Consider the following 24,367-nt stretch of genomic DNA (forward strand, 5'->3'; position numbering starts at 1 on the left):
GTCCTTCGGCCAATCAGGAGGAGCCCTGCGCCGCCCCCCCCCAGTCGGAGGAAGCCCTGCTGAGAAGCGCCGGGGCGCGGCCAGACGGCGAGGGGTGGGGGGCGGATAGCAAGGGATGACTCGCGTCCGGGCAAGGCGCCCTCCATCCCTTTGGGCGATGGCAGCCCAGATGCGGACGTGGTGGGCAGCTCCTTGGCAAAGGCAGCAGGCGGTCCGCCAGGCGAAGGGAGGCCGCCCGGTGTATCTTAGTCCCCCTTGCATACCTGCATGTAAACACGTGTCCAGTGTTTCGTCGCGTCAGAACCGACCGAGAGCGACCCTTCTTGGGCTTTTAGGGAAGTGAGAGATTTAAGGAGTGGTTTTTACCAGTGCCAGCTCCCCCTTCCCCGCGTCACTTTCCATGGGCAAGCAGACATTTGAACCCGCGTCTTCCGAGTCTTTCACTCTATGCACTGCATCCACATGCCACCTGCAGGCCGTCATCCTCCCGCCCTGTGTTAAATGTGCCCCCCCCACCATTCCAATTCATGTGTACATATCTATCACCAGACTGTTGCTGTATTATTTAAAACATTTTACACACGATTTTTCTTCTAAATGTCGGCACTTCACAACCAAAAACTAACTTACTTATTTACTTACTGCTGTCTTCTCAATTATTGTCAAATAAAAAGGCATACTTTGATGCTTGTACTTTCTCCAAAGTGATAGCAAAACCCAAGGAAGAGTTTAGTGCGTCCTAAAAATTATGTCCACCATCTTTTGGACCAAAATTGCGTGTTTTGTCTCCTGAACAACAGAAAGTTGTTTTTTTCACAGCAAGAGACTGTTTGGGTTGTTGTTGTTGTTTAGTCATTAAATCGTGTCTGACTCTTCGTGACCCCATGGACCAGAGCATGCCAGGCCCTCCTGTCTTCCACTGCCTCCCGGAGTTTGGGTCAAATACTATTTGGGCACCCAGGCAGAAAAAGTGACAGACTAGGCTCAGGAGACTTAGGTTTGAGTCCCTTGTTCTGATAATAGCAACATTGCCCGATTTATGTTTTGAATGCAATCGTTTGGAGTTGCATGATGGATTTGCTAGTCTTCTTTCATCATTAATTGTTACAGACATACCCTTGCCACTGGAATCATTTTCATATTGCTATTATTAATCTGTTCCCAAGTGAGTATATTTCCAGAACTATCCTATAAAAAGGATTGTCTGTTTCAGAAAACAGTTCATGTCCTTTAGCGTTTTTTAGTTACCTTTCTTTATAAACTTTATTTATAAACCTTTCTGCCTGCCAAATTTGTATTTATAGCAACTTCTGGCACTATGGGAGCAGTAATGTAGCATGAGTCTGTGTCATGTGGATGCAGTGTAGGACTAGGACGTAGGAAATTTGAGTCTTAATCACCATTTGGCCAGTGAAACTTACCCTTGGTATAAACTAACCCTTAAATATCTCACACGCCTCAGAATCCCTACTAGGGTTGCCATAAGTTGGAATTAATGTGATGACATATAACACAGGCTGAAATCTTGTTGTGCAGTTATTTGATGGTGGCAACAATTTTTGATATAGTAATTAAAGATGTTACCTGTTTGTGCCACAGCTGTCTATCTGGCTATCTGTTTATCTGCTTACCTGTTTATTTCTATTACACAGGAGTCAGAAAAGCTGCAGAATAGAAGCAAGAAGTTTTTAATTACCGTATTTTTCCGTGTATAAGACGTTACTTTCCCCTGAAACCATTACACTAAAAATTGAGGGGCATCTTTCGCACAGAAGTAAGCTGAGAACATGGAGAGAACAAAACAGCCCATTACCTTGCCTCTGTAAACCGGCTTCCTTCAATCACGAGGCTTAGCTTCCTACAGTCAGGAGACTTAAATCACAAGCCTTATGGAACTGACGCCAGCTGAGGCTGAACAAACCAATTGGAACACACCTTGTTGGAGGTGGAGCCTGTAGGCTCAGATGCAACAGGGATTCCTAATGTCCGAGCATTCTGAGCCCAGAGGCTGAATACTCAAAGCTAAGTTTTCTTAATGTTTGGGTTAGAAAAGTGGGGCACGTCTTATAAACAGAAAAATACAGTACAGTACTGAGAATTGCACTCTGCTGGCAACGTCATCAATCTTCTACAGTTATAGTTACAGTATTTAACAAGATTTCAGTGTTAGCATAAAAGAGCCAAGACTTGGAGATTGAAGTCCTGGGGCCTGCTGATTAGCAGAAACTATGGCATCATCTGCCTGTCACCCTGGGCTCCCTATGACCTCTGAACTTAGCTGCAGTCCTCACATTAGCTGTGAGAGATGTGGATTTTGGGTCTGTAAATGCTATATAACTTCAAAGCATTATTTCATAACTTCAAGGGGTTTAACTTTGTAAGAAAGTCTGGTAGAGAGTCTTTGGACAACATTTCAAGGAGCTGAGAAAGATTCTGATATGAAGCAATTGAAGAAGAATTTCTCAGAGTGTTATGTCCTTCGATGGCCTGAGAAAGAACAAGCCTTTTAAAATATACCACAGCTATAACTCAGGTCACTAGTGCAAAGATACCTCTGTTAATTACCCAACAATTGTTTCATAAATGGCAAGGTAATTATAGACCTATTCAGACAATCTAATTGTGTGTTAATTTAATGTGTGATGTAGAAGGTGAGGGAAATAAACAATGGCTAATATTACTCTTTCTCCCTATACATTTAATTAATAGACAGATGGAGCGGGTGAATGGGGCTAATTAGTTGGCATTCTTTCTTAAAATTCTCTCTCACCTTATTCTTTGGAATCCCTTCTCCAAATAGATGGACAGGTTTTATACCTGTATGTTAAGACAACACTCATTAAAAAAAAAAAAGACTGTGGCCATTAAAAGCTTACTTGCCACAATAAATATGTTAACCTTTGAAGAGCCAGAAGTTCCTTTGTTGTTTTTTCTACAACAGCAGAATGTGGCTGTCCCTCTGGAAATCCTACCATCCTGAATTACACAAGAGCACTGGAGCCCAGGACGGGCATCTGTTCAATGGGGCAGCAGCCTTAATGTGATGGGGAGCAGGCATGTACAGTATCTTGTCTTCTCTACTAGATGATAGTGTGGATTAAACCATATAAACCAAATTGAGTTGTATCAATCACACTAATTTCATTCAAACCAATTTAATCATCTAAACACACACAGAGACACAAATTGTGTGTCTTTCTGAGGAGAAAGGACCCAATTTAATTGTGGCTCTCCCCCTCCCCCCTTTTGCTATAACCTTGCTACATATTTATTTCACAATCACCTTGCCCAAGTTGCTTTCACCTCTGATAATCGTCTGTTCACTGACATTTCCAGTATCTGGAAGTGCACACTTCAGAGAGAACGGTAATGGCTTAATTTTGTCTACACAAATTTGTAGCAAAGATTGCTGCTCTAAAGGAATGAACATAACTCAAGCAGGAGTCAGTTTCAGGGGTACTGTGGATCCACTCTGGGTTTTAATTTACACTTTATAGGCAGTTTATTATCCAAGGGGCTGAACCCTTCTTTTAGGGATAATGTTCAGCACCTTGGATAGGTTCCATTAAGTGCAGAGTAAAACCTGGAGTGGATTTACAGCAGCCAGAACCTGGAGTCACCAGTTGCCACTGCATGCAAGAAAACAGCTGAGAGCAATTCTGGTGATTTTGACAGGACTTTTAAGAATTTCCAAAATATTGAGAAAGAGAAAAAAAGAGCTCCAGGAACAATTTAAGTAAGAGATGGAAAATAAGGTCAATCAGGTTTGTTATTTCTCACCTCTCTTCATAGCTGTTCATCTCTGGAGATACAAACTGATCTTGAGAACTCCAATTTTTTTTCTGATGGTGTCTACCAGCTGAGTACTAGGGTAGCCAGGAAAGAGAAGTGAACTCCTCTATAAAGAATCTGATGGAATCTCATAAAACTGAAACACTAATCCAAGAACTGTTGGGCCCTATTTATAAAACTTTTTAGAAAAGAGTATATGAATATCTCATCATGTAGAATTAGCAGGTATAACCCATATTCCATAATGAGATCTTTGAGATATGATCAAGGTTCCCTCTAAAGTGTGTGGCTGCGCCAGCGTGCAGCACGGCATCCCTCTCCACTCGGAATTCCTCTTCCTCTTCCACACTCCCACAGCAAGTATTTCCAGTCCCCTTGGTTCTGGTCACCCAGAGGCGACGTGTGTTGGGGCGGAGTCGCACAGCTGAGTGGTGGAGGCCCGGCCAGCAGGGCTGAAAATTAGAGGGAATGTTGGATATGATGCATTTAAATTAAACTTATCATTACACAAGTCTTCCTTTAGAAAAAAAAACAAAAAAGTTTAAATTTTTGATTTAAAATTTAAGTCTTTATTTTTTTAATCACTAATTTTTGTTCACCCTATAGGTAACTGACTTATGTGAACTGGGCACACCAATTCACGAACAATAGGCACTCTACACAGTACCTATTCACTGTTTGCGTAGATATCAGCTTCACATTTTCTTTTTCCTGAAATACTTATGATAAAAATACTACTCTGACAATACTGTTCCAGACTATTGGGCCATAAACTCACTGGCAGGAGCTACTTTCTTCCTTTATTTTGCATCTTATTTACTCACTCCATCTGAGCTGGGCATGAAGTGGCTCACAGGGAGAAAGTCCATTCCTTAAAATGTACACATGCATGCACTATTAAAATAATATTTCAAAAACAAAATATCACACATGCATTAAAGAATGTTTTATGCTTGTGAGATAGGTCAGGTTTTGCCCTCTAGGGGAGGCTTTTGCCAAGTCTGATTTAGAGACTTTTCCGTTAAGACTCTGTCATGAGGCGCATTTTGACAGATTTCAGGAAAGTACACAGCAATCAAGCAGTAAAGAATAACCCGAATTGTGTGGTCTGCTGTATAGGAAACAGACCAAGGCCCTTAAATGAGTAATTTAAATCACGATGAAGTTTCTTTCCCAGGATATGGCCGAAATAAATTAACATTCCATGGGCATCTACTTGTCTTCCTAACACGATAAATTACTTCCCTGCAGGAAGATGCCCGAGTTTATTGTTTTCTGATACCTTCTGTTATAGAGGTGATGTGTGTATTTACACTTAGTACAGGCTGGTTTTGTTTCCCATTATACATTGGGCTTTGCAAAGCATATATTGGCTATTTCCAATACATTTGTATAATTGCTTAAATTCTAACATATGTGGTTATACAGCGGTGCCTCGCATAACGAGCGCACCGTTTAATGATGAATTCGCATAGTGATCCGATTTTTGGGATCGCTAATGCGATCGCATACCGATGCTTTCTATGGCCGAAAATCGCTTTGCGACGATTTTCGCATAGCGATTTTTTTAAAACAGCTGATCGGCGGTTCCAAAATGGCCACCAGACGCCCAAAATGGCCACGCGCAGCATTTTCGCGCCCTGCCCTCGCTTACCGAGGGCGCGAAAATGGCGGCCGGATGGGGAAACATCACAGAACGGTGAGTTTTGGGCCCCATTGGAACGCATTAAACCAAGTTTAATGCGTTCCAATGGGTTTTTCCGTTCCGTATAGCGATGTTTCCCCATAGCAACGGTTAATCTGGAACGGATTAACCTCGCTATGCGGGGCACCACTGTTATCTCAAAAGTTACAATGAGGAGGGATCACTTCATTATATCCCCTTAGCTCGTGACACTTAAATAGAGGACTGTGACCTCATGGTATAACCACCCAGAGTAGACACGTTCTAGATGGGCGGTATATAAATAAATAAATAAATAAATAAATAAATAAATAAATAAATAAATAAATAAATAAATACATACATACATACATACATACATACATACATACATTAAAATATAAATATAAATATTATGGCATCTACATGACTCTTTCAGGGTATACATCAGCTGCCCTGATTTCTGAGATACGCTAAGTGACCATCCTGGTGGTGGTTTTTAGACTTTGCACGGACACGCACTTGGCCACCTTTGTTGCTATTTTTTTAACATGCCGTGCGAAGTCAGTGCTGTTCTTTCTAGCTTCAAATAGCATCTGTTTTAGCTTGACAGAGTATCTGCTCCCTCTGTCATGCTTTGCTGCTCTTGGCCTTTTGAACAGATTTATTACTCCTGGTTGCTGTTTTACCCCTGTTGTCCAGGATGAAATCTTCATATAGGTCACTGTGTTAGTCTATTCCACCAAAACACCAAACCATCTTGCGCCATCTTTAAGACTGTTTTATTTTAGCAATAACTTTCCCAGATTGCATTAAATTTCCTCGTATGTTGGGGTGGATCATGGACCAATCTGGGGGCTCCCTTTACCATTTTGGGAAGATGTTCCCCCTGACCCATCACAAGCCATCTTAGCTCAGATGCCGGCATAGAGTGTAATCCAAAAACACTGGTGTTTTTGTAAGCTGATGCTTTTTAAAACATTAAATATATTAGTCTTAAAGGTACTGCACGATACTTGTCTATGGTAAGAGTTCGTTGTTCTGTTTAAACCTTTAGCCGCCTACACATCAATGAAATAGAATAAAATAATGCTGGCACCTCAAGTCTCATCCCAGCATATCAGTATTGGAGGAAGAGAAACTGGTGTCGTATCAGCAGGGCTGATTCAGACAGCAGCTTCCAAAGAGTCTCCTTGCACACACACGTGTACATAACATTTTGGCTATGACTGTCCTATGCAAAACCACATCTCATGCCGACCAAGATGCTACTTGGTGTTTTTTAAATACCAACAATTAGCACTGAATAACAAATGATTTTGATGTACAAGTGAAACAGTGTCTAAACCTCTGGCTGTGCTGAGGCTTTTGATTTTTTTTTTTTTACAAGCATCCTTTCCAGTCTGGCTGCAGGCCTCTGGGATGCAGCCAAGTTTCTATCAGCCATTATTGGAGACCAGCAGACAGTGATAAATACTGTATATGCTCACAGCAGCAAATTCCAAACACCGGAGGGCATTCTTTCCTTATAATACACACAAAAGAAGGATTACTTAGTCCACAAGTGTGATATAAATAAACTACGTTTGACTTATAAATTAGTATTTTTTTAAAAACTATTTACAAATGTTACATAATTGGCCCTTTTTTATATATATTTCATGCATTCTTTAGAGACCATTCCTGTTCCCTCTTAATTTGGAGGAAGCCACATTAAACTCAATGGCACTTAACAATAGTAGTGAATAATAGAATGTAATTTTATAGGGACAAGCCATTATTTGTTTTCATTTAGTATTGTCTGTAGGTCTCCACCGAAAGGTATTAATTAGGCAATGTGCTTTGCTTCAGACCAATTAATGTTTATCAAGCAGGTAAACAGTTTGGAGTTACAGTACAAAGAACTCTTCTGAATAAGTAAAAAACAAAATAAACCAAACTAGGGAGTGATATTTCTGTGGTGTTTTACATATGATTTATTCCATATCTGCCTATTTTTGTTCATATACAGTAGGAGCTCATATGTGAACAGTCTTAAACATCGTTATCTGATATATCTGAAGCATCTTTTAAAATGAATTAAAATTGGAATAACCTTCAGACAAGGTAGAGGAGGCAGTTCCAAAACAGTGACTCATGCATAGCTGCATTACATAACATGTTCTGAGTGCATGTAATGTTGCTGTGTCTCTGAACTAAGAGTGTTATCACGATTTCCTTCCCTGACCAGAAAATGATGGTTAGAACAAGGCAGGGCCAGGGTAGGGAACCATGTAGAGAAAGATACAGCAGAGAGTCTCCTCAGATTAGTGCTTTGGATCAATGGGATCCTTTCATAATTTAATGAGTTCATTTCTCCTTATATATAGCATTAATTTATGCATCACTCAGAATGTACTGCATTCCAAGTTACATCATACTGAATAAGTTTTATGTTGCACCGTAGCACTCTCTTGACAAAGCAGCAGAGCTTAGAAAATTACTTTCAAGAAAAATGAATATGAGCCATTTCTCTCCAAAGCTTTGAAAATTTATTTTAAGAAAAATGAATATAATGTGACACTGAAGTCTGGAGCTTGGGAATTTACCTTTTTTAAAAAAAAACAAAGTAATCTGTACCCATTACTCATTACAGTGTTTGAAAAGTAGTTCATTGCCATCACTTGTTACAGTGTTTGAAGGGGAACACATTATTTTGATCATTATTGTACTTTTCTGAAAACACCCTTTTTATTTTTTATAATTTTATTTTATTAAAGAAACATCCAATTTACACAACATAAACCTAAAATACAATTACATATACATAAAACACCAGTGCCACCTTAACCCTCAGGGCTACTATTAACAATATTTTTTAAAAATTCATTCAGTCCATTTTCTCTACAAAAATTAATTGTTTCTTCCCTTGGTGTATGCCCCTTCCCTCTCCAAAATACGTATTCTAAGAAAATACTCCATATTTTCTTAAAATCATTATTTTTTGATAGGCCTCTTCTTATTTTCATACCACATGTCAATTTATCATTAATTGTCATATCCCATAATTCTCTATAGGTAAAGGTAAAGGTTCCCCTTGACATTTTAGTCATTCGTGTTCGACTCTAGGGGGCGGTGCTCATCCCTGTTTCCAAGCCATAGAGCCAGCTTTTGTCCAAAGACAGTTTCCGTTGTCACGTGGCCAGCACGGCTATACACGGAACACTGTTTACCTTCCCACCGAGGTGGTACCTATTTATCTACTCGCATTTACATGCTTTCGAACTGCTAGGTTGGTGAGGAGCTGGGACAAAGCGACGGGAGCTCACTCTGTCGCGTGGATTCGATCTTACAACTGCTGGTCTTCTGACCCTGCAGCACACAAAGGCTTCTGCGGTTTAGCCTGCAGCGCCACCACGTCCCATAATTCTCTATACCATTCCTCTAAATCAGGGGTGTCCAACCTTTCACCTTCCCTGGGCCACATTAGAAGATGAAAATTTGGTTTGGGCCGCACATAAATTTGGTTTGGGCTGCATGGGGGGGCAGCCCTAGCTGCCCTCTGCAGTCCCGCTCCAAGCGTGCTTACCGGCAGCTGCGATCTCAGGCAGCAGAGGCTGCCAGCTACGACTCTGGGGGCTTTATGGGGCCTGGAGGGGCTCCACCTATTGATGGGGACGGCACAATGCAGTCACGCAGTCCCCCTCTCCCCTCCCCTCCCGCTCCTTCCTTCCTTCCCTCTCTCCCCCACCATTGTGACGCGCCCCAGCCGCATTCCGGCAGCAAGCGCCGGCAGTGTAACTTGAAACTTTGGAATTTCTTTTAAAATAAAAAATTGCACTGGGCCGCATTATGAGCCGACCTGGGCTGCATGCAGCCCGCGGGTTGGTTATCATTTTTCCAGTTTCTTGCAAAGATTAACCTTGCTGCTGTAACCATTACTACAATTAAATCCTTATTTTCTTTCAACAATTAATCTTTCTTAACCATGTTCAATAAAGCCATTCACGGGGACATCTGAATATTTAATCCAGTTATTTCCCTTATTTCTTTAAAAATTTGCTTCCATTCTCTCTTTCTTACTTCACATAGCCACCACATATGTAAATACGTCCTCTTCTCTTTTTTACACCTCCAACATAGTGATGATACATTTTACAGTATTATATTCAGTGCTACCTGCGTTAAATACCACCTCCATATTACTTTATCAGTCTTCCTTTATCCTTACAGACATATTCTTCATAATTCTTTGGCCCCACATTTTATCCCATTCTTCTCCTAATGCTTCTTTATACAAATCATGCTGCCACTGTGCTTTTAATCCTTATGTATCCTGTTCGACCTGAATTAATAGTTTATATATTTGACTTAATGTTCCCTTTCTTTCTGTCTTTTCATCTGATTTCAATCTTTTTTCAATGATCGCTTCAAATTTTGTCATTTTTCTACTTTTCCCTTCCTTTCTTTTCCATTCCCTTATCCATCTTTCTATTTGTATCATATTAAACCAAGAAATCCCCTCTCCTCTCAAAATCTTTTATATTTCCTTTATCTTTCATCTTCACCATCCAATCTTTTATCCTATTTATCCCTTTTCCCTATTCTTAAAAATTTTAAAAAGATTTTCTGGAAAACTGTCAAGAAAATGGCATACAATTGGGGGGAAAAAGGCTGCAGCAAAATGCCTCTAAAAATGCTGAAAATTCCATTAAAAGTACAGTAGCTAGTACTCATTACACTCAAAATGATGTCTAAAATCATTTATCACAGACTCAATGATCCATAGGGTCCCTTCCAGCTATGCAGTTCTAAGACGATGATGAATTATCATTAATACACATAAATGTTCTCAGTGGCACTGGATGCCCACTTGGGCGGGATGAGGCAGAGGACATCTTTTTAATGGGCTGAATGGCCTTTCTGCACCGTTACCACCTCCAAATACCAATTTTTCGACCTGGATATGAACTTCTAACCATTTCCTGTTGCTCTTTTTTATTTTTTGCATTTTTGGTCATGTGTGGGGTCCCCAGAGAATCTCTGAGAGGCCAGAATATTGTGCGCGCGCCCCCAGCTCTGCAAGTGTTGCTCACCCCCACCAGGACATTGCCCACTGTTAGGCCCCTATTGTACTCAGTAGGTCAGTGGGGCAAACAGGTTGGGGAGAGAGCAATGACCTCCCCTCCACCATGCATTTACATTATTATAGGCAGCAAAAGGTACGAGGTGCACAAAGTGGAAATTATTATGCTACTTTTTGGTGTGTTTCAGGGCTGGGAGTCGTGGGGTGGGGGCGTCTAGAGATGATTAAACTCCAACACCTATCATCCCTCGCCAGCCTGGTAAGATAGGATGAGAGGGTAATTGTTGTTGTGCAGTCGTCCAGTCGTTGTCTGACGCTTTGTGACCCCATGGACCAGAGCATGCCAGGCCCTTCTGTCTTCCACTGCCTCCCGGAGTTGGGTCAAATTCATGTTGGTCGCTTCGATGAGAGTGTAATACTGTACTGTACTCTGAATCAAATCTGGAGCGCTTGAACACTGGAGCCAGTGCGGTGCAGATAGCCTGACGAAGTGGGGCCCAGGAGAAGAAGTTCAAATCGCCCCTTGGCCATGGAAACTCCCTGAAAAGGCGCGGAGTGGTAAACCACACATTATATACTGTACCTGACATACCGTAGATTAGGCCCGCTTTTGAAGTAGTGCAATAAGAGATGGAAGGGAGAGTTTCTGCGTGAGCGGTTGGGTCTTACAGAACCGGCAGGGGGCGCTGCTCAAAAACGTACTCCGGGGGGAGCAGCCGAAAGCAAAGGGAGCCGTACCGGTCCACATGCCTAGGCGCCGGCTGTCCACGCATGCGCACTGATGGGAGGACCTTGTTTTCTCTCTCTCTCTCTCTCCGCCGGGGGTTTGGCGAGGTGGAGATCAAAGGAGTTCCTCGCCGCCGCCGCCGCGCGGAAGGTTCAGGCTCAGGCTCGCGCTCGCTTTCTCCTGCCGCCGCCCCTCCCTGCTCTTTTTTGGTTGCGGCGCCATGTGACCGGGGACGGTGACGAAGCACTTTTTTTCCCGCTTAGTCATTGTGCCCCCCTTCCTCGCCCCTTCGCCGGAGGAGCCTCGCTCGCCCGCCCGCCCGCCCGCCCGCTGGAGCGGTCCTGCTTCTCCGCCGCTTTCCGGACGAGCGCAGAGTCTTTCCTTCTCGGAGCGCTGCGGGGTTAGGAGCGATCCGGACCGGCGCCCATGGGGACCGAGAGTGGCCGCGCCGGCATGTTGCTGGCCCAAGCGGGCACCCTCAATTTGCAGACGGGCAACCTGCTGAATTGGGGCCGGCTGCGGAAGAAGTGCCCGGCGATCCCGAGCGAGGAGGTGAGCTTGGAGGAGGAGGAGGAGAGGCCGGTGGGGCTTCGTGCGCGTCCTTCCCGACGACCCGGGATACCCGGGTGAAAGGCATGATTCTGTTGTGCGTTGGTAATTCTTACACTGGGGGGTGGGGGGTGGGAGGATGGGGTCGACACCGAACTCAGACCTGGCATTGTGACTGACAGTTCAGCCATCCCATAGTAATGACGGGATCGGATGCCGGGAACGTTGCTTAATTGCTTCCCGTAATGCCTGGGGAGGCGGGGATCTTCTTTCTCTTAAGTCTTCTGTTGCAAAACTTACATTCTGCTCCTAGAGCACTTTATTTTATTCGTCTTGATGTTGTTTGTGTATCTCGCACGTCGACCTCTTTTTACAGATGACCACAGTGGCGTACACGAAAAAAAAAGCAACAACAAATGCGGACCTAACCTTAAAAGCCCCAGTTCTCCCCCTAAAAGCCATTCTCAGAGCCATCGGGGTGTTTGGGAAGCAGGCATTTCCTACTGCATTCGTTTGAATGGAAATATCTTTGGTTATTTATTTATCCCTCTATTTAGTAGGGGAAATGACAGGATCAGGGCAAAGCTGGGTTTATTCTTAGAAGTTTTGATACTACAAGGTATTCCTTTCCACAAGTGAATGTTTTCAGGATGTACTTGTCCCTCAGTATGAAAATGTAATCTGTCACTTCTGTTAAGTGTTGTGGCATCATATTATATGATCCCCAGTCTCTCTTAATAGTATTTCATGAGCTACTGTGGAATTTATTGGCTGGATTTTGTCTTTAATTGATACAGGGTTGCAAAACATAATGTGGAAAATTGAGTTTCCAGTAAAAAAAACTCCTCTGTTGTTGCAATAACTTTTTTTTCCTAATTTTCCTTATCTTTCACAAATCAGATTCTAGATAGATCTAAAAGGAAGCCCCCATATAAAATATCAAATGTGTAAATAAGGACACTGTGGAGGCCAGCAACTTTTTCTTCTAGAAGGGTTGACATGTGAGGATGGACACTTTTGCAGCAAATAGTGCAAGAAGTATTTTGGTAGCTTAAGGGTTAACAAATTTATAATGGCAATATGTTTTGTGACCTGGAGTCCATTTCATTAGATACAGGAAGTGTTACCTTGTCTTAGAGCTGCATTTTCTGCATCTGTGGGAATTGTAAACAATGACATCACAGGAGAGAGAAATGGAGGAAGTAGGTACAGTGATAATTTTCTTATTGGCAGTAGGGATTCAAAAATCGTTGCTGGGTCAATGAACAAACATCATTGCCCTGTTGAGTTAATAATTAACACATATAGTGTGATTTTTTTTAAAAAAATGTTGCTGTTCATGCCACTGGAAATAGAATTCAAACTTTTGAGATGACAAAGTTCATCCATTTCACATCGCAGTCTTTGAACATTTTTTGCTCCAGAATGGAAGACTGCAGGCCTGAACTGTGCCATCTTAAAACTGACATATCTGGTGTCAGCTCTGTGTTCGTTTCTTATTTTAGGTCAAGAATGACATGCTTTTCCCATATAGAATGCAGAAGGTCATTGCTGGCAGATGATAGTGTCAGATCTGATAAACTGACACCTGAACCCTTCCTAAGAGCCCTACAAAACTCCAGGGAAAAATCAGAAGCTTGTTCTGTCATAACTAGCGTAATCCCAAAAAATGGTTAACTCCAGAATGAAGCAAAAAATAATTGATAAACATGTCACAATTCATCTGAGCATCAGGGTATACTTGTAAGTCTTTCCATTGTTGCAATAATTTCAAACAACATCAGTTTGTCTAATTCTGCAAGTTTTATTTCTCTACATCGCTTCTATGTTTCATAAGGTCAAAAATAAGATCTCAAATATTCAACAGTCTTACAGCTATGGAAATACTGTAGCCATAAATGCTTAAAATATATCAAAACTAAACTTAAGTTGCAGACAAATACGTAAGTCAGAATTCAGTCCAAAATACAGGAGCAAAAATACAATAAAATATCAAAAATAATGTTTTAAGTTACATTCTAAAAATGCAAGAGATTATTGCCTTAAAAAGGCACATTTAAAAATAAAAGACAAAGAATACACCTCTTAAATTATCAGAGGAGTTGAAAAAAATATAAAAGAAAATAACTGTCTTAGGCCCTAAGCATATTAAGAACACACACAAAATAATTCTAAATGCTCACCCAGCCAAACTAGCTTGAATCTATGTAGGAAAATCCATGTTGATTGTTGTGGGTATCTGGAAATGAAGCTTCTGCACTGCTACATGATTGTTGCTCTTTGATGTCTGATGCCCAAAGTGGTATGGAGCTGCAATGATGTGATGAATTCCTCTGTCTGTGTGTTTAATCTTCCTAGATTTATAATTCTTTCAGTTGTCCACAAACATGCCCTCCCCATCTATAAATCTCTTTTTCAGGAGCCTGGAGATCCAGAGCATTTTAGCTTAGAAAAAATGAAAAGCTTTCAACAAGAAATTGTATTGTTCCTGCAGTCTTTGTCACTCCAGAGATCTGTAACCTAAAATCTAGTAGTCTGCCACTATGCTATTGTTTTAATTAACATTTTACAGAACTTAGAAGAATAAAGCCATGTACCGTTAAACATTTGATGTTATAGCATACTGTCACCTTAACATTCTGAAATGCTAGACTGTTGTGAATCTGGACCTTTTACAAACCTATTAATGGTATTTTGTTACTGATGAATAATTGTTTTAGATTTGGGGCCTGACTGTGAGCAAATACTGTACAAGCCTGTCATTCAAGGTCTCTGGAGTGTTATTGTCTGCAATGGCACATTGTTGAGTGGTTTGAGGAGTGAACTGAGGGTGCCAGTAAGTAATGTTTTGCTCCCCCACTATTTTGGGGCATTTCTGCTGTAGATTATTCTGGGATGTCATTTGGAACTTGTTGATCTGCCCCCCCCCCCACACACACACACCTTCACTGGTGTGGTCTTGTAGTTTGACATATATCTGGTGTGACTGTTTAAGTTGTTCAGCTAGTATAAATGAATCTGATTTACAGGGCTTGACTTTAGATAGTGGAGGTTGTGGTCTATTTGGGGTATGCACTACTAGAGGCATGTTGACATATGCATAGTGGTCAACATGTTTTGATCTGTGGTGGTATGCTTCTCATGTAACTGCATAATATTGTCAGAAAAATGAACCTGTTGTGAGCATTTGGCTCAGGTGGACACTGTGGAGTAAAGTTTGTGAAATTCAAATGGAATTTCACCTAATATGGCCTCTTATCCATGAATACAGGTAGCCCATACCAAAATATAATGATCCCTTGTGTAGTACTGTAATACATTGTTTTAAATTAAAGGTACCAATCACACAGTCCTATGCATGTTAACTCAGAAATAATTCCCATTCTGTTTGAAGGAACCTACTCCTAGAAAAGTATATATAACCTTGTAAGCCTGAAGACTATTTATGCTGTGTATGTAAGAGATTATTAATATCTGAAATGGTGAAAATTGTGTTATATCTCTTCTTTTGCATCTTGGCCTTCTCATCTTTTTAGTACAGTTTTTATTTTCTAAAAGTGAAATTTCGGTTCTTGGTTACCTCTCAAATGGCTATTTCCCCTTTAACAACAGTTTTGAGTGTCAGCTTGCAAATAATAAAGGGTGTTCCTACGTACAAAAATTAAACACTGATTAACTTGCCTGTCTCTGAGTTCAGACAGGTTTCAAGAAGAAGAGGAATTGTTGAGCAGCATTTGTAGGTTTCAGTTTGTTTTTCTGCAATTGACCAGGTCACTTTAGAATAGGTAACAACATTATACTTCTCCCTTCAACAACACTGGGGTAAGGGGTACCAGACTCCTGTTCAAAATACTTGTATAAATAGAGATGGGAAGGCCTGGGGAGGGAAACAGAAAAATTTGGGGGGTGAAGTATAGGTAAGCCACCTATAGTAGAGGTGTTACCCCGCCTTTCTCATGTCATGTCCTAGAGATCAATCGCAGCACAGTATTTATTGGAATACAGTATTTATTTATTGGAATATTGATTGGGGGAAAAACCTGTATAACCAAAATGTGCTGCTCAGATCCATGCAGTTCTAGGAAGTATAAATTTTTGACTATTCAATTGATGAGAAGTATTACATTTCTCATTATTAAATATTGTTATTATATACTGACACATATGTAACACATATGAATTGTGTTTTAAATTAACTACTGTACAGGTATTTTTCGTACTTCGTGCACAGTAGATACATGTATGAAACTCTTCTTACTAACTTTTATAAATATTGACAAAGTATAGATCTTACTTGAAAATTAGGCTATGATTCAATTCCAGAAAATTCCTATTCATTTATTGGGAGGTTGCATGCATACAGTATTTCTTGGAAGTTAAGGCACAGAACTGTGACAAATCCTTTGAGATTCAAAAGTAATCTGTAATTATATGCAGATGTGTGGAGGAAGGTCTTCTGTGTTATATAACAGCTCAGGGTAGAGTGAACAAATGAACTAAAATACTGTATACAAAATGAAATTTGAATTGTGACGTGTGCGTTTTTTAATAGCCTCTAAGAATGTACAAAGTTCTTCACTATTTAGCCAACAGTGGGTGGTCACACCCGATTCTAGATGTTACGATTGCAATCTCACTTCACTAAATGTGTTATGTAGCATTTCAGAGCAAGCAGGTATTTTGAATATTGTATTTGCAGTCTCCAGATCTGCGTTAAGGCTGCTGTTGGAGAGAAGATCTGAAGATTTGGAAACCATGAAGAAGAATCTATTTCTCCATGTAAAATTTAATTCCATACCATTGATAATCACTCTTGAGAACTGTGGAAACAATTTGGAAGGAATGGGGGTGGATGGAACCCTATTTTCTGTTTCTTCTCTGTTAATGTGCATTGAGCAAGGGGTTAACTCTGTGGCCTTGTAGGCCCCTTCAAACTCCATGATTCTTTGATTGATGACTAAAATGTCATCAGTGGCTGAAATCCTGTTGCATAGGCAGCAAGTCACAACTAGAGTAGGCCCATTGTATCTTTGGAACTTATGAAGCAGTTGACTCCCCAAATCCTCATCAGTTGGCCTATTCTAGTTGCAGTTTACTGCACTGAACTACAAGATTTCAACTGGTGTCTTAGGGAGAGAAGATATTTTAAGGGTTGGAGTTGAGAAATCGTTATTCAGAATGAGAGGATATGAACCTCTTAACTGTATGGTAGTGCCAGACATTACATTTACTTAATCATAGCCAGCAGTCTTTAGTTGGTAAGTTGTTGTGGTGTTGAATATTTGATCAGAAAATAGATTTGGCAGGCAGATATGCTGTAAGACATCAGTTTTGCTTGAATAGCCAAAATAATATTTGTAATGTTAACGTTTTATGCATGGGATCTGTTTTATCACAAGCTAGCTGTCCAGATCATTAGCACAATACCTTTTTAGCTTAGCATTTGAACATCTTGCAGCATGTATCAACAAAGGCTTCTTGCCTCACCTTAGCTGTAATTACAGTATGGAATCATACTGCATTTCTAGATCTAAATGTGAGCCCAGAGGACAGGGAGTGTAATGCTTGAGGTCAGTCCTGTTTTTTTCCTCACACACCAGCAAACCCATTTTATTTTATTAAAAGATCATCAATATACAAAACAACATAAAAAGAAACAATATACACATATCTTAATACAACTCAATAAACACAATTAAAATTAGTGTACCCAACACCAAGAACAATAGAGGTATTTTTCCGTCAAGCTGTTGATTACAATGCCCCATAACCAGGGCTTGAAAAATGCACTCATCCACTCGTCTGTGATGAGTGAAAAATGCTGCTTGAGGAGGCACAACTCCCTGCCTGCCTGCCTCCTTCCCCTCCGCCTGTCTCTCTCTCTCTCTCAATAATCCTGCAGTCCTCCCCTCCCCCCTCCCATTGCAAAAGGAAAACTGCCCTCTTCTCGTAAGAAGAGAGTTCCAGCAGTATATAGAAATTAGCTCTGCAGGAGAATGTAGAGTAGTCCCATGCTGGAGAATATGGAGATTCCCTGCTCCCAATTTCAACCAAACAAGGACACATCCTGAGGTGGGAGAGAACCATGGCTCCTTAAGAGGCCGGGCACTTTTGCTTTCAGTTTTATTTTTACTGGAGACATTCAAAAGAAAGGCATTCAAAATGCAAACTTTATGACCCCACAGGCATGCAGGTAATAAAGCAACCCAATTCTGAGGGTATAAATCAGTGATTCCCAATCTCAATAAATTGCAAGGCTATAGTCCAGTCATGCTGACTGGTGAAATTTTTGACTGCCTGGTGAGACATTCTAAAAGTTTTCAAGCCCTGCCCATAACTCTTGGAAAATGACGTTCTCTTTTGTTTGGATAAACAGCTTTTGCCTTTCAATAATACAAAGTTAAAAAAATCTTGCCCTATATCAACTAACTTATTCTCCTTTAAGAGGTCAGTTCTTTTTTGTAGCCACACAAAAATATCACAATAAAACTGCATGAATCCTGCATTATTTATGAGAGGAGTGTAAAACATATTCCAGATGCTATTAGACTACAGAACCCATCATTCCTAGCCAGTTTCGCCAAGAGTGAGGGATAATGGGAGCTGCATTTCTATAACACTTTGAGGGCTGCAAGTTTTTTTATCCCTAATGTATGAGAAGAAAATCAATAAATGGATTAGTCTTACATTCAAATATCTGTTTCTGCCAAAAGAGTTACAATAAGCATACAGAGAACTTGCCGATTATGCTGTACAAAAGTTTGGTTGTAGACTTTGGTTTGAAATTATATGTCTTGCAGATGGTAATTCTTTTATGAGAGTGGGTGGGGGAGGATCACAGTTGAAAAGTGTTGTATGTTTTCTTCCTATCAAAAAAGACAAATTCACTTTGTGACATTATCTAAATTAACATTGCTTTTAGACTTCAGAAGAATGTCTCTATTGACCTACTGCAGTGGTTCCCCACCTTGGGTCACCCAAGTATTCTTGGATTGCAACTCCCAGAAGCCTTCACCACCATCTCTGCTGGCTACGGTTTCTGGGAGTTGCAGTCCAAGAACACCTGGGTTACCCAAGGTGGGGAACCACTGACCTACAGGATAATCAGGTTTTTTTTAAAAAGCCTTAGTCTGAGGGTGAAGTTTGTTTTTGTAGCTTTGAATATCTGTAGAGACAGTTTTGTTTAGGACAAAGACTGGGGATTGAGAGGTATTGTTCCGAATACTGCAGGGTCTATACTACTCTGAGATAAACTGTAGAATGAAACTCAGTTAGGCAGCTGTTTTGGAACAGCCTAAAAGGTAAATAAGTGCCCTGTTCACTTTTTAAAATGGGCATTCCATTACTATGGGCATAGGCAATGTTAATATGTGAAATATCAAATAGCTTTCTGGGTTCTGTACAAAACAACAGAAATAAATCTGCCTGCTAACCTGTAAATATGCCAGGCTTCTCTCCCATTAAACTACCCCACGGGCACGCCTGCTTTCTCTCCTCTCTGCCCTCCCTTGTTTTTCTTCCATCCTCATTTCCCTTCATATTGGGTGGTCACTTCAGTAGAAGGAAAGCCACCGAGTATGGAAAGCTTTTCAGAATCTAGAATCTGTGTATGAATATGGTACTGTATTGTTCATAACACCGCTTGGAAAAGTCATTTTTTTGGACTCGGTTTCCCAAATCTTCCCACCAACACGGCCATCTTGTTATGCTAGCTGGGAATTCTGCGAATTGTAGTCCAAAAAGAAATGTTCCCTACATTAGATCTGCTATTTAACCTCACACTCTTCTGTGCTCATGAGTAAACAAAGTACTGAGGATGAAGATGGAGCCCTTGACAACCCAGTTTGTTCATTTTATTTCCCTGAAGGAACCTATTTTGTCATTCCCGTTGCACTTGTATCCATCTGGTCCTATTCTTATCTAGCCCTTGCTGGAGGCATCACTACCTTGTTTTCTGATCAGTTTCTTATCCATCCGCTTTGTTTCTAACCATGACATTATTTCTATCCCTGTGGCTTTCACACTATAACCCAGGGACTTCCAGGGTTTCTCACTGAGAATACTGAAAATGGCAGGCAGCTTTTTCTTCAGAGTCTGCTTCTGTGCTGCTGATAGTTGGAGAGAATTACAGGGTCTTTTTGCTATTCTTGCAAAATGATAGCTGGTGTAACAGCTTAGCCTGGTACCTTATCCATACACAATGTAAAACTTAAGAGAATGATCGGAAGATATATATACCGGTATATGGTTGTTCTAGTTGTTGTTGTTGTTGTTGTTGTCGTCATCATCATTATTATTATTTTATTTATTTATTTATTTATTTATTTATTTATTTATTTATTTATTTATTTATTTAATTTATATCCCGCCTATCTGGTCGGATCAGGACCACTCTAGGCGGCTAACAACATTGGTGGCTCGGCACTCGCCTGGCTCCGTTCCTTCTTGGGGGACCGTCCCCAGAGAGTTCAGCTTCGGGAGAGCGTCTCGGCCCCGTGGAGTCTCAATTGTGGGGTTCCACAGGGGTCGATTATCTCCCCAATGCTGTTTAACATCTATATGAGGCCGCTGGGTGGGGTCATTAGGGGATGTGGGGCTTCGTGTCATCAATATGCCGATGACACCCAGCTCTACATCTCCTTTTCACCAACTGCAGGTGATGCTGTCCTTTCCCTTCAGCGTTGCCTGGGGGCCGTACTGCAATGGATGCAGGAGAACGGACTGAGGCTGAATCCGGATAAGACGGAAGTTCTGAGGGTGGGTGCCCCCGTGGTAGGTGGCTTGGGTGGCTCTCTCACATTTGGGGGGACCGCCTTGGCAGCGAAGAGTGGGGTCCGCAGCCTTGGCATATATTTGGACCCGACGCTCACCATGGAAACTCAGGTGGTGTCGGTAGTCCGCACCGCATTTTTCCATCTTTGGCGGATTGCCCGGCTGCGACCCGATCTCGACATGGGGGCGCTCACTACCTTGGTGCATGCGCTCGTAATCTCAAGATTAGATCAGTGTAACGCGCTCTACGTGGGGCTGCCTTTGAGGCTGACACGGAAACTTCAGGTGGTGCAGAATGCGGCGGCCAGGCTCCTTACAGGAGTGAGAAAATATCAACACATCTCTCCAACGCTGGCCGCATTGCATTGGCTGCCCATCTGTTTCCGTGTCAACTTCAAAGTTTTAATGCTTACTTATAAGGCCCTAAACGGTTTAGGTCCTCGATATTTGGCGGAACGCCTCCTCCCACCAAGGTCTACCCGGATCACCCACGCGAGTCAGGAGGTGAGGCTGAGGAGTCTGACGCCAAGAGAGGCCCGGAAGGAGAAGACACGAAACCGGGCCTTCTCAGCGGTGGCTCCTCGCCTCTGGAACAATCTCCCTCCGGCGATTTGCGCGGCCCCCACGCTGGGCAACTTTAAAACCCAATTAAAAACATGGCTGTTTATTCAGGCCTTCCCTCCAGCCAACTCTTGATTTTTTTCTTACTTTTCCTTTTTTCTTTACTGCTGTTCTTGTTTGATTATTATGTATTTGTCTATGTTTTATTATTGGATTTTATATTTGGAAGCCGCCTAGAGTGGTCCGGTGGGCCAGATAGGCGGGGTATAAATTAAATAAATAAATAAATAAATAAATAAAATAATACTCTCTCTCTCTCTCTCTCTCTCTCTCTCTCTCTCTCTCTCTCTCTCTTTTTTTTTTACATTTTTACATAGCAAAATGTAAACAAAAAGGGAGAACTATAGGAGAGGGGGAAAAGGGTGTCAGGAATTATCTGATGGGTATTAAAAACCATATATGCAGAGAGTTTCCTCAGCAGCACACTCAATAGAGAAAGGGTTCTCCAAAAGCAGACACTTACAATTACTGGTCTAAGTGTTTTTAATACCTAGAACAACCAGCAAATAGTGGATCAGAAATTAAGGGTAGGTTAAAAACTAAAGGCAACTTTGGTGGGCCTGGTGGCACGTTTTTTGCTCCAGGATCTCCTGACAGCTTCAAAGACTTCCTGAAAGACACACACACACTCCAGTGGAAAAAAAGAAAAGAAAACAGAGATCCATGGCAGTTTTGAAGAGCGACTGTCCTGAGGTATTAAATGGTGCAGGGATTGGGGAGGGGGGAAGAGCTGTGGCATATTTAAATAGCTGATCACCATTCCTGAAGGCTTTCTGCGATGCATTTCAATTTTCCATATTTTTTTTTCTAGAGAAAGGAGGGATAAGAGAGGTCTGGGGACTGCAGAGACCACACTTGCTGTTGGGCTTTTCAGAGCCAGTGTAGCAGGGCATTCTGTATCTTATAGCTCTGAGCCAACTAAAGAACTATTAATTGTTAGCTGTCATTCTTCACACTAGTTATCTAGTTACTTGATTAAATTTAAATATATTAGTATTATTATCAAAATCTCAAATTTTAAAGTGCCTCTGAAATTCTGAAAAGAGTATAAAACAAATACTATTTTATTTATTTATTTATTGTATTTATACCCCACCTATCTGGTCAAACGACCACTCTAGACGGCCTCTATTCTCAAAGGAAACTATCTTCAGTGCATTTTTTAAAAATTGACTTCCTTTTTATAGCATAACTCAGGACTAAAAGATCCACAAAAGATAAGCATATATATTTGTGATATAAGTGTTGCCCTTCACATATTTTAATCATTCCATAGTCATTTTTTATGATTAAGCTATTAATTTAAAGCTTGCAGTTTTACTTCTGCTGAATTTATATCATTTGTAAGTGGTGACATAATGCACAGACATTATGCATCTGCAAGATTAGCTGGCAAATTTTGCTTTTCTCTCTGTTTCTGTTCTTTCTTGCTTTCCTTCCCTCCTTGTCTCCTTTTTTTAGAACATCACCATTCATCAAGGCCTGGTCCAAAGCCACTTTGGCCTGTACGGAACAAGAAAATTAATTGATCTCAGCAGCCTGCCTCGGTCTGGCCTCTGTGCAGATTCAGTGATATTCAAACAGACTTTTGAAACTTCATTTTCCTTCATTTAAGGCAATGGTTCCCAACCTTGGGTCCCCAGAAGTTCCTGAACTAAGCTCCCAGAAGCCTTCACCACTAGCTGTGCTGGTCAGGATTTATGGGAGTTGTAGTCCAAGAATATCGGGGGACCCAAGCTTGCGAAACCACTGATTTGAGGAATCAGATTGCGGGAAATCAAGCACAGGTGAAAATCTGCAAAGAATTAATGGATCAGCTAGGGCTGAGGGAGGCACTGGCTACTTCTCTGGATACTATATACAGTACTGCTGGTTGGAGAACGCATGGCTTTTCCAGTGTGATTGGACTACAGTTCCCACTAGCCCTAGTGAGTGATGATAGGAGCTGCCTTAGCTGAGGGAAGTGAATTGGGGGTGCTAACATTTCATGTGCACTCTTCTCGGAAAATGCATGCATGTCTCATCCTCTGTTGAATTTGCTTCACTGACATATATTCTGTTGTACAATGAAGACAAGCCACGTGTTGTTAATAATGAAATTGTTCCTTTGCAGCTACGGGATTGCATTCAGAAAACCTTAAGTGAATGGAGTTCAAAGATCAGCCCTGATGTAATGCAGGTAAGTGATATTTTTATTTCTTGGCTCTTTCTAAAGGCACGAAACAGATACCAGAATTTTGTCTAGCCAGGAGTTAGGTCATTGCTGTTTGCTCAGTTCCAGTTCAGGTTCAGTTACTCTAATTTGGTTCCAGTTTGAGGAACAAAAGGCTCAGTAACAGATTCGATTCTGTTTCCTCTGGGAAAAATTAAATATAAGCCCCATTATTTACATTAACTTGTTGTATGGTAGGGTACTGCAGGCTAACAAGTCAAAAACCTTTTCAACGCTCCATGGTGTATTCTACAAAGCATTCATGAAACAAGACATTCGTTCTAAGTACTTAAGTGAAGAACGTACTTTCTGTTTGATTTTAACTATACAATGAGAGGTATATATAATTAGCAAAGAAGCAATCATGTTGCTTTTTAAAGAGGGGGAAGGAATGGTGACTAGTAGCTTCAAGAGTATATATTTTAAACTGATTTAATAAAACTAGGGAAATAAAGAATGTGTTAGGGTTAAACAGTAATTATATGCAAGAGTTTGCTGATCAACTCTTACCCCTCTAACGACTGCTCTACCAGACAAAACTGCCCAATTTGATTCTAGATTTCTGAGCTATGCCTAATTTTTTTTATTAATAGCGATGAGTTAGAAAGTGAACAGTTGATGCAGTTTCTGGGAAGCTTATACAGTATTCCTCTGCCTCTAAACCACAGTTCCTATAAATGTCAATGACTTCTTGTGATTAAACCGGTCTGTTACCATAATAAATAGTTTTTGAACAGATGGACCTGTATGTTGATGTTGACTAAGCCTCTGCCACAAAGCAAATCAAATCCCCACACAAATACCTGTCCAATACTATCACGCCCAGCCCTTGAAGATGGCAAAATATAAAAGCTTATACATACCCAAAATATATAAATTCACCTGGAGTTTTACTTTATGTGATAATCCTGGTTATGATGGAGCCAATGAGTGTATTACATCCAAGTAGGGAGTTGAGCCCTTATT

General features: G+C 41.0%; 1 protein-coding gene across 1 annotated transcript in view; it reads left to right on the plus strand.

Annotated features, from left to right (window-relative positions):
• Nucleotides 1–11,331: 11,331 nt before the first annotated feature.
• Nucleotides 11,332–24,367, plus strand: part of GCLM (glutamate-cysteine ligase modifier subunit) — a 28,803-nt gene continuing 15,767 nt past the window's right edge. The window contains exons 1-2 of the mRNA XM_020788660.3: nucleotides 11,332–11,799; nucleotides 23,303–23,368. Coding sequence (XP_020644319.1) covers nucleotides 11,674–11,799; nucleotides 23,303–23,368 — 192 coding nt within the window. The 5' untranslated portion in view covers nucleotides 11,332–11,673. The remainder of the gene's footprint in view (nucleotides 11,800–23,302; nucleotides 23,369–24,367) is intronic.

Source organism: Pogona vitticeps, chromosome 4 (genome assembly GCF_051106095.1).
Source record: "Pogona vitticeps strain Pit_001003342236 chromosome 4, PviZW2.1, whole genome shotgun sequence".
Taxonomy (NCBI): domain Eukaryota; kingdom Metazoa; phylum Chordata; class Lepidosauria; order Squamata; family Agamidae; genus Pogona; species Pogona vitticeps.